Genomic DNA, 11,077 nt, shown 5'->3' with positions numbered 1-11,077 from the left:
ACAATTTCCTCTACCACATACCTTTGCTGCCATAGTGGTCTTTCTGAATCCATGGATCAAGCACATATACACCCAAACCCCTAAAACCAGGGGCCAAAACAGAGCCTTTTCCTGTTCCTGCCAAGTTTTTGGTCATAGCAATGAGAACACAGTCGTGTATGTGCAAACACATATGCTGGCCTCTTGTGATTTAAGTGGCGGGGGTGCGGGTGGGGGATGTCCCCCGTTGGTGGGACCGTTCGGGCAGGCACAGTAGGAACCTTTCCAGGTAGTAGTGCTGTGAGAAAACAGACTGCAAAGGCCCAGCTCAGGGGTAACTTTAAAAGTAAAGAACAATTTCTTTGACAGAGGACATTTCAAGACAGCACAACATGGAACCTGTGGTTGATTGTAACACTTATGCAGATCTACAATGAAAAAAAAATGAGCGGAGTAGAAAGAAATGCATAATGTATAGTTTCAAATGGAAAAAGACTGTTAGGATGCCTAATGTTACAGACAGGCATTGTCAGGAGGTAAGTGGCGTCCAGGAGAGGCCTGATCTGCAGGAGAACAAAGTGAAGGGTGCACTAGGGATGACTCCACCAGCTAAGCTTTCACACTGTGAAAGCAAAAGGCTTTTCTGCTCCTAGAAAGTAATAAAGGGGGCTGGAGAGATGGCTCAGTGGTTAAGAGCACTGGCTGCTCTTCCTAGAGGTCCCAAGTTCAATTCCCAGCAACCATATGGAGGCTCACAATGAGTTCTGGCGCCCTCTTCTGGCCTACAGGCAGACATACAGGTAGAACACCGTATAATTAATGAATCTTAAAAAAAAAAAAAGTAATAAAGGGCTGGAGAACTGGTTCAGTGGTTAACAGTATTGGATATTCTTCTAGAGAAACTGGGTTCAATCCCAGCACCTACACGGCTCACAACCATCCAGTTTCAGAGGATCCAATGTCCTCCTCTAGCCTCCCAGGGCACCAGGAATACCTGTGGCGCACAAATGTGCATGCAGACAAAACACCCATGCACACATTTTTTTTTTAAGCCACTGCAAATGTAATTCAAAGTTCGTCCCAAGCTGGTTATTGAACTTGGCAGTGTCCTCCAGGAGGTGCTGACTTTTGAAGGATGTAAGACTGAAAGGTCATGGATTCTTCCTCTGTGGTTTCAGCCATCTACACCAGGCAGTATGTGGCACTGAAGTCCTGGTGGGAAGGCCAAGGTCAACTGCCTGGTGAAGCTGCAAACGTGAAACTTATGTTGAGGACCCTAAGATGTTGGGGCTGCCAGAGCCAAGGGCTACCTGACAAAGAGGGGAGAGGTATGCTATAGGCAGCAAAGCTGGAGGGCGGGGCCATCTAAGCCCTCGACACCAGACATGGAGCTACAGGATTTGTGTTTGCCCTACCGAGTTCCGGTCTTGCTTTCGTCCAGTATTTCCTCACATTGCCCCAAACCCTCCTCTTTAGAATGGTAATGTATAGCCTGTGCCATTATATGTTGGATGTATATAATTTGCCCTTTTATTTATGATTGTCTTGGGTCTCAGAAGAGGCTTTGGACTTAAAAAAAAAAGTGTTGAAACTGTGAAAAACTATGGGGACTTTTGAGGCTGAACTAAATACATTTTTGCATTGTGTGGTCATGAGGCCTGTGGACCAGAAAGGGAAATGTGGTGCTATAAGTGAAAGGCGTGCCCCATATGTTCTGGCATTTGAATATCTGCTTCCCTAGTTGTTGGTGGTGTTTGGGGAAGTTCAGAAAGGTGGCCTTGCTGGAAGAAGTCTGTTACCAGGGGCTGGATCTGAGAGCTCACCTCCTTGCCCTACTCACAGTCTGCTCTCTGCCTTGTGATTGTGAAGATGAGCTCTCAGCTTCCTGCTCCTGCCATCACGCTAGCTACTTGTTGCTATGCCTCCCCACCATGATGGAATCAACCCTCTGGAACCATAAGCTCAAATAAACTCTTCCTTCAATAATTGCCTTGGTCACAGTGTTTTATCACAGCAATAGGAAAGTAACTAATAAACCTCTTCTCAGAAGGCCATCAAGGTCCAGGTTTGGGGACTCTTTCCTGGTGACCTTATCTAAGCCCCGTCACTTTCCCAGGCTTTACCTCTATCCACCACAGTTGGATTAACATCCCCACTTCTCTGTACCCTACAATGGAATTTAAACTTCAACATACGAAACTGGGGGGACAGTCAAGTCAAATTCTATCTGCCACAGGTGGTCAGCTGCTACTCTTTAGCCATTCCACTGTGATCCCCAACGGTCTGGAAATCGGTTTTCTCCTGATTGCTTCCACTGTGCCTAGAGAACTTCTGGCAGCAACATGTTCTATTGGTTCGCCTTTATTCCTGAGAATGTCTGATTCCTCCGTCATTCATGAGCAATATTTTGCTTGACAGAGTTCATAGTTAAGTTTTCTTTACAAGCTTGAATAATTCTATGCCCTTCCTTCTGGCTCCTGTAGCCCCAGAGAAGCAGCCAGATATGGTTGAGACTGCCTCTTCTCTACCTGCAACACGTCATTTCTCTTTGACAGGCAAGGTTTTTCCTTTTCTTTCATTGTCAAATGGCTAATTAAAGCTAGGTGTGATGGTTCATGTCCGTAGTCCTAGCACTTGGGAATCGGAGTGGGATTGGCTGAAACTCCAGGACAGTCCAGTGTGAGACCCTGTTTCAAAAGTACAGATAAGGTCAGGTGTACTGGTGCGTGCCTTAAACCCCAGCACTCAGGAGGAAGAGGCAGGCAGGTGTCTGAGTTCAAGGCCAGTCTGATCTACAGCTCAAGTTCCAGGTCAGCCTGGCCTACAGAATGAAACCCTGTCATACATACACATATATACAAACACAAACACACACATGCTAAAGAAAAAGTTTATGATGTACCTCGGTATGGATTTTGGGGGGATTTATCGTATGAGGGCTTACTCAGCCTCTTGAATTTGTATATTTTATGTCTTTCATTGATTTGAGGGGCATCTTTGGCCAATACTTCTTAGAATGTTTTAGCCCCACAACTCTTATTGTTCTGGGATGCTGATGAAATATGAATTATCCCACAGACCTCTGAGACTCAGGGAGTTTTAATTTTTTTTTTTTTTGAGACAGGATCATACCATGCAGCCCAGAACCTTCCATCCTTCTGCATCAGCCTCCTCAGTGCTGCAATTTCAGGCGCGCACCACCACACTTGGCTTAGATTCACACTTTGTACTATTTTCTTTGTGTTTCAGATCCAAGCAAGTCCTAGCACTCCATCTCCAGTCTACCACTATGTCCTTCTAATGATGGACAGTGTTATTCTGGTTGTTTTCTCAAATTCTATAATTTCCATTTGGCGCTTTACAATTTCTTTTTTGTTGCTAACTTAATCTTTTTTTTTTTTCAATTTTAAACGAGTTTGTAATCACTTCTTCTTGTAATTACTTCTGAAAGCGATTTTCATGGCTGTCGACAAGTCCTTGGCAGATGGCTCATTTTGGCATCCATTTCAGTAAGCAGCCTTTTTACATTCACGTTGTGAATGTTCTTGGAATGATAAGCGGTCTTTTTCAAATGTATGCTGGACATTTAGGTTATTCTGTTTGGAGACTCCTGGTTCTATTTAAATCTTCTACGTTAGCAGGCAGCTGCTAATGCCAGTGTGTGGATGTATGTCACATGTACAGTCAGGCCTGACTCTATGGCCTCTTGTTCCAATGCTGGCTGTGTCCCCAGAGTCCTTCTCTTGCTCTCCTGGTCCGCTTGGTGCTCTGGTGCTGGTGGGGGCACTCAGTTTCTGCTGGTGCCATCTGCAGGGTTAAAGGTACATCCCTGGGGTCCACCATCCTGAGGATAAGTGTAATATGTTTCTGTGGGTTCCTGTGCTGATGGGCAGCTCCACAACACTGCCTACACAGCCTATACAGTCCCCATTGGCAACCCTTCTGCAAGCAGGGTCAGACTGCCACTGTTACTGAGGACAGACTGTGAACTGGTACTGGAGCATTGTTCTACGTCTCTCCTGCAACTGGTCAGGGAGAAGGGGTTTTCCAGAAGACTCTCCTGTATCTGTTGGCCACTGTGTGTGTGCTAGACCTCTCTGGGGCCCTGCCCTAGAAATCTATACCAGAGAAAAAAGGAAACCCAGGGACACAGGTCTAGTTCTGAGTCCTGGGCCAGGGTATCTTATTTCCAACTCTCAAGTCCTTTCCTCATTGGCTGTTACTTATGGGGTATTTAGGTTGTATTTAGGTGAAGTCATTACTGCTCACAGGACTCCACATGCCACGCCTCCTGGCCCATCTCAACCTTCACAGCAGCCACAGTCATCCTCGGAAGTATAGATCTGACTGCCCGTGCTCCACTTAAAGCATCTTTCTTGGCCCCTGAAGAGAGACAAAGACCCTCCTGGCTGCCCTGCACACCCCCCTGCTCCCTACAGGACACTTCCATTTTTCTCCTTCCCCTCAAAACTCCTCTGGCCAGAGACCGGCACCATAAGCTTTAGCTGCCAGGGCAGCCCCTCACAGACCTGGACGCTGGAGTGATGAAGCTGAGCTGGGACTGCTTCCCCCAGACTTGATGGCTGCCCAGCTCACACTCACAACGCCTTGTCACAGCTTGCACACTTACCAAACTCCCCTTCTTACGAGGACGGCAGCTAACTCCAATGCCCCAGTCTTGATATCTGCAAAAATCCTGTCTCCAAACAGTCACAGTCTGATGTATTAGGCTTAAGACTTTGACATCTGAATTTGGAGGGACACAATTCAGTACATGACACCTAACACAGGGCCTTTGCTCAGTCAATCCTCTCTCTTTCCAACTCTTTTACGTGGTTCCTCACCATATTCAAAACACCCAAGGTCACCTGTTCACACCAATTTTCTACAAAACTTATGTCAACAACCACACAGAAGGGCAAAGTTTGTTATCAAGTCCAACGCCTACATGACAGGCCTGTTCTCAGATGTGAAGTGCCTGGCTGCCCAGCACCCACGCCCCATTCTGCTTACTGGGAAGGCCATGCAGCACTGAGTCGGGCTCAACACTAGCACTTGGAAGTGCCCAGCAGGGGCCCACTGGCAATATCATGCCTGTCCTAAAACCTAAAACCCTCCAGCCAGCGAGGTTACTACAAGTCTAAACTAAGGGTAGGATCCAAGCAGCGGACCCACACCTGCCTTCTCAAGGACCCCCGAGTAACCCAGTAAGAATCACCCACATCTACGCCACTTAAAATAAGCTTAGCTTGAGCTGCCGCCGTCTTAGAACAGATGTGCTCTCACCTGTGTTACCCAGGGACCAAGGGGAAAGAGGAATGTGAAGGTTCAGGCAAGACGAAGCTTAGATCCAGACCCAAGAGAAAGGCCAGCCCCACCCTTCGCCCCGCCCTCCGCCATTTGCCACGCCCCAAAGCCTGCGCCCCACCTATCAGCCCTTGTCTCAGGCCCCTCATTCCTCATCCTTCACCCTACTCAGACCCCCACTCCACCCTCGAGGTTTATGCCCCTTCCCCCAGCCTGCAGCCCGCCTACTGACCCTTGTCCGCGGCCCCCGTGGTCCATGCCTCTCCCACCTTCCCCTTACCCAACCCACTACCCCCTGCCCCGCCCCCTTCCCTTAGGCCCCTCTTACCCTTCGCCCCTCCCACAGAGGCCCGCGCTCCGCCTGCCATCTCCTGCAACGCCCCCAAAGCCCGCGCCCCGCCTACTTGGCTCTTACTCTTCCCATTACCCCTTACTCCCTTCTCTGTACACTACCCCGTTTCTCAAGAGGCCCGCGCCCCGCCTACCACCCCCTCATCCCGCCCACTACCCCTTACCCCAACACCTCACCCTTCGCCCCTCCTCCCGAGGCCCTCGCCTGCCCTGCTGCCCCTTGCCCCGCCCCCGAGGCTCATGCCCCACCCTCGACCCCTGCACCCAGCCAATTACACTTTCTCTTCGCCTCCTCTCTCCGGCTCCTTACTCCGCCCCCTAAACCCCTTTTCCGCCCACTTCCCCTGGCCCCGCCCCCTGCCCCTAACTCCCTGCCCCTCCCCCCGCATCACTCCTCGGGGGCGCGCCCTCCGCCGCGAGCGTCCAAGCCAGCCGGAAGTCCTGCCGTAAAGCGTGCCGCCACAATCGTACTAGCGCCGGTTCCCTTGGAGACAGGCAACGCGCGCAAGATGGCGATGCCGGCGGAGGCGGAGGCGGCCGCGGACTGCGCCGAGGCGGCGGAGGCTGCGGAACTGAGCCGCGCGCTAGGTCGCCTGCTGCCAGGGCTGGAGGCCGACAGTAAGCTGGGGCGGCGGCGTGCGCTGGAGGCTCTGGAGCACGCACTGGAAGAGACGGTACGGCCCGGCGTGGATTCTGCTGCCTTCCAGGGCCCCTGGGCTCGCCTGCTGCTGCCGCGCCTGTTGCGACTTCTGACCGACCCGGCCGAGGGCTGTCGCGCGCTGGCTGCTCACCTGCTGGACTTAGGCCTGCGCCGCGCCGCGCGGCCCCGTGACGCTCTGCCGCGCCTGTTGCCTGCGCTCACCGCGCGCCTGGCCCGACCTGAGCCCGCGCGGCCGCCGCCGGAGCCCTGCGAAGAGCTGCGCCTCGCCCTCGTGCAGCTGCTCCGTCTGGCCGTGGACCTGGGCGGGGCCGCACTCGCGCCCCACCTGGACGACGCGGTGCGCGCGCTGCGGGGCACGCTGCTCGACCCCTTCGCCGCGGTGCGCCGCGAAAGTTGCGAGTGCGCAGCCGCTCTGGCGCGAGCCACTCCTGGTAAGCGCCGGATCCCCTTCCGTGGGCACCCAGGTTTCCGGCAACTTACTTAAAGTGAGCTCGTGTGATGATGATTTCGTATGGGAAGGGGCACGGGACAAGGTCTCACAGTGTAGCCTGGGCTGGCATCAAACTTCCTCTGCTTCAGCCTTCTGAGTGCTAGAATCTCAGACGTGTGCCACGCACCCATTTCATGCTCATTTTTATGCAGAAGTCATAGGATCCACGTGGAGAAGGACCACTCAAGTTTATGCGCTTGTATTTCTCTACTCCAATGTCTCCTGTGTCTCTGACTTGGGTCACTAGCTTCCTAGGTGGAAGGAGGCTGCTTCTCTCCACTTCCTTTTAGTTTATTCCCACCATTCTAACAGCTCTGCCTGATGAGATCCTTCCGCTTTTTCTTTCTAAGCTAGGATTTGGAGAAAAAAATAATAATAATAAGAGGCCCTGCCTAGTGTTGATAGTTAAACTGAAAGTCTGGACGGGAGGGAGCCAACCTTATGAAATATATATACATGTCCACCTCCATGCCTGGAGCATAGGCAGCGCCGGGACCACTAGAGAGGGAATGTGGGAGTTGAGGCTAGCAGAGGCTGGTTTACAAGAGTTCAGAGGAAGATGGCAGGTGTGGTGGTGACCACAGAACTGTATCTGATAACCAGCAGCCTCCCTGTCCCACAGAGCACTTCCACATGCAGTCGGAGTCCCTGATAGCCCCCCTGATGCAGACCATCTCCCACCAGCACTGGAAGGTCCGGGTGGCCGTCATCGAAGCCACAGGCACTGTGATCCAGTTTGGCAATGGGAGTTCCGTGGATGATGTTCTTTCCCACTTTGCTCAAAGACTCTTCGATGATGTCCCTCAGGTAATGGGATTTCTCTGCCTGACAGTCTTGCAACCATGTGCTTTTGTTAGTGGAAGTGTCTTCGCGTGCTCACCCACTGGAAGGATTTCAGTGCAGAGCCACGGTGGGTTTGGAAGCCACAGAAGATGCTGACAGACAGGAGCCCGAGCCCTACAGATGTAGTGGTGTACTGGCTTTAAGAAGGCAAAAGCCAAGCTGGGCGGTGGTGGCGCACGCCTTTAATCCCAGCACTCGGGAGGCAGAGGCAGGCGGATCTCTGTGAGTTTGAGGCCAGCCTGGGCTACCAAGTGAGTTCCAGGAAAGACGCAAAGCTACACAGAGAAACCCTGTCTCGAAAAACCAAAAAAAAAAAAAAAAAAAAAAGAAGAAGAAGAAGGCAAAAGCCAGCTCACAGGCATGTCTCAGATCTAAGGCTGTTGTGTCCTATGGTAGTATCCCCTATAAAGAGAGGACTGGGTAAAGGGGGAGCACATGATTCTGCTTAGGTGAGGAGGGACAGTGGCCAGCACCCCCTCAGAGAAACTGAAAGCTGTCCCCATCTTGGCCATCATATCAACCATCAAACTCTCCACAGAGTGGCAGGTTGTATCCAGGTGGCAGTGTCCCCACCCCTGTGATGAAGATGTTGGCCTGAGTAAATCAGGCATCCTTTCTCCCCTGCTCTAGGTTGTATCACTTGTGCAGGTGCCCAGCCTACAGTGGATCCATCCAAGTCCTGCCTCAAGTTCCCAGCTCAGCTTCATGTCTTGTTTTATTTGTATACTCCTCTATGGCATTATAATTCACATGCATACAATTCACCCATTCACGATGTTTAGTAGGTTTTTTTAATATATACTTTTTAAAGATTTTGTAAAGCATGTAATTTTTTTTTGTTTTGTTTTGTTTTGGGGTTTTTTGTTTGTTTTTTCCGAGACAGGGTTTCTCTGTGTAGTTTTGATGCCTGTCCTGGAACTCACTCTGTAGACCAGGCTGGCCTCGAACTCATAGAGATCCTCCTGGTTCTGCCTCCAGCAGAGATCCGCCTGGTTCTGCCTCCTGAGTGCTGGGATTAAAGGTGTGTGCCACCACTGCCCGGCAAGCACATAATGTTAAGTTTATTGTCTCAGGGTTGGGATTGTGGCTCAGGTATAGAGCACTTGCTCAGCATGTGCAAGGTGCTGCATTCCTTCCCCCGCACACCACACACAGTGTTGTCACAATTGTCGCCACCACCCCAGGTCTCATCATCCCAAACAGAAACCCTGAGCAGCAAGCAGTGGTTCCCCATTTACATCTCCCCAAACCCCGGGGAGGTCTAATCGTTCTGTTCCAAGATTGCTTGCTGTAGATTTCTCATGGAGTCATGTCACATGCCAAACAAGGTAGCCTCTGCTGTCGTCACTGCAGCCCATGAAGCACCCTGGTACCATGGTGACACAGAAGACTGCAGACACGGTGTATTACTAGGGGGAGGGGAGCACAGTGAGTCCACAGGACAGAGCTAGTGGGTGTCACAGGTTCTGGATCAGCGGTCTTCTGACTTGTCAGAGGGGTGGGGCCCAGCCCTGGGCCTCGTTGCCTTACACCTGTCTCAGGACAAACACCCTCCACGGCAGGACTCCGAGCCACCCTTCCTAGACTCTAAAGCTTCTCTGTTCTCTTATGGCAGGTCCGGCAGGCAGTGACCTCAGTAGTGGGGGGCTGGCTGCTGGATCTTCGTGACCGATACTCCTTCTTCCACAAACTCACCCCACTGCTGCTCAGCAGCTTCAGTGACGAGATGCCTGAGGTCCGGTAAGTGTCTCGCCGGGCAGCTGGGCAGTGTGGGCCTAGTGGTGTTCTCCTACCCCTCTGATTTGGACCAAGAGCTTTTCTCCAGTTACCACAGTGGTGGTTTCTCTGCTCTAGAATTGCCACAAGAAACTGCCCATCTCCTTGTTAGGTGTTTTGTGGTCCTGTGCCACATGAACTATCTCTGATCACTAGGAGCTCTTTGGAGCTCTTACTTATGTTGGGTCTGTGGGTGGACGTCAGGCCCTTGCTGGTATTGTTAGAAGGCTATTCCTGCCGAGTGATGCCCGTTACCTAACCCTGTTCCCCAGCCCAGCAGGGATTCCCTGAGGTCTCTGTGGTCAGGATCTTCATGGAAGGGGTCTCCTGGCACCCAGGCCTGACTGCCACTCCTGTCTTGCTGTGTTGCAGGCAGACAGCCACCAGCCTCTGGGAGAAGGTCGGGCAGAAGTGGCAGGAGGAGAATGAGGCAGATCTAAAGGACAAGCTGGATTTTGCTCCGCCTCCTCCTCCCCATTACCCTGAACATGGTGAGTGCCCCTGCTAGGGAGACAAGGCAGCTGGAAGGTCCATGGGGGCATCTGTTCTCGGCCCCGAAGAAGGCACTGGTATCCGAGGTGCTGCTGAGCTGAGTAGTTGCTGAGTCCCTGTTTGAAGCTCACAGAGACGGGTCCCTCCTTCCCTGGTGGCAGTGCAGGCCCATGCTGTCAGCCTCTGCTCTCTGTCTCTCAGAAGCCGATCTTTTCCCAACTCTGGTCCAGCTCCATCTTAAGGAAGGGAGGACTTCCCAGAAGCATCCAGATATGCTGCTAGGTGCCCACAACTCTTCTGAGCATGTGCAGGGACAGGTGACTGGGCCAGGCCTCTGCAGCACTTCTGAGAGTTTCAAGGGTGGCACCATGGGGGCCTTCATCCTTTGACCCAGAAGCAGCTGAGCCTGCAGGTCAGGGATAAGTGGCATCTGTCTTTCTATGTACTTTCTGCACTCGGGTAGGGTCTTCTGTTGGCACCTGCTTGTCCTCACATGGTCATGACCCAAGGCTGTATTTGTGCCTGCCTAGCAAGTTCAGCTGTAAAGAAGGTCTTTCCCCACAGCCCAGTCCCTGGCCCCATGGACTTTAAGACCTCCTGTCTTCTCAGGAAAGCGTATCTCTTAAAACCAAGCAGTAGTGCACCCTAAAAAGGACAGAGATGTGCCCAGTGGGAGGCACTGTCCCCCAGCACCCAGGTGGCTCCTTCCTACCCCCAATGGAGGGATCTGGTGGGCTGTGGACACGGTAGTGACACTGAGGCCACTCCTGAATTCTGTTCTGCTGAGATGCTGAATCCAGGCCTCTTCTTAGCCGTCCCAGTCAACTTCTTTGCCCCCAAGGTTCTGCCTTGTCCTCAGAAGCTGGCAGAGGAAAGTACTCCAGTTCTGGGAAAGGTACAAACAGTAGAATAAGCTGGGTTTGTTACGATTTGGTAAGTCAGGTTGAGAGCACAGTTTTCCAGATGTGGAACTGAGATGTGAAGGCTGTTTGTGTGTTTGTTTATTTGTTTGATTGATTGGGGTTTTTGTTTGTTTGTTTGGTTTGGTTTTGGTTTTTTAAGAGAAGGTTTCTCTGTGTAGCTTTGGTGCCTGTCCTGGAACTCCCTCTCTAGACCAGGCTGGCCTTGAACTCACAGAGATCCACCTGCCTCTGCCTCCCTTGTGCTGGGATTAAAAG

The 11,077-nt window shown here is 51.8% G+C and overlaps 1 protein-coding gene and 1 long non-coding RNA gene across 2 annotated transcripts in view; one reads left to right on the top strand and one right to left on the bottom strand.

Annotated features, from left to right (window-relative positions):
• Positions 1-2,889: 2,889 nt before the first annotated feature.
• Positions 2,890-5,350, bottom strand: LOC114682225. The gene is made up of 2 exons (XR_003733016.2): positions 5,266-5,350; positions 2,890-3,823 (listed from the first exon to the last, which is right to left on the bottom strand). It is a non-coding gene; the product is annotated as an uncharacterized LOC114682225 (long non-coding RNA).
• A 796-nt stretch (positions 5,351-6,146) lies between these two features.
• Positions 6,147-11,077, top strand: part of Dnaaf5 (dynein axonemal assembly factor 5) — a 37,895-nt gene continuing 32,964 nt past the window's right edge. Inside the window, 4 exon segments of the mRNA XM_028856027.1 lie at positions 6,147-6,729; positions 7,411-7,595; positions 9,247-9,371; positions 9,780-9,898. Of these exon segments, the coding sequence (XP_028711860.1) occupies positions 6,147-6,729; positions 7,411-7,595; positions 9,247-9,371; positions 9,780-9,898 (1,012 nt within the window).

This window comes from Peromyscus leucopus, chromosome 23 (genome assembly GCF_004664715.2).
Source record: "Peromyscus leucopus breed LL Stock chromosome 23, UCI_PerLeu_2.1, whole genome shotgun sequence".
NCBI lineage: Eukaryota > Metazoa > Chordata > Mammalia > Rodentia > Cricetidae > Peromyscus > Peromyscus leucopus.
Note: the sequence above shows the minus strand (reverse complement) of the source record. Positions and strands in the feature narration are given on the sequence as shown.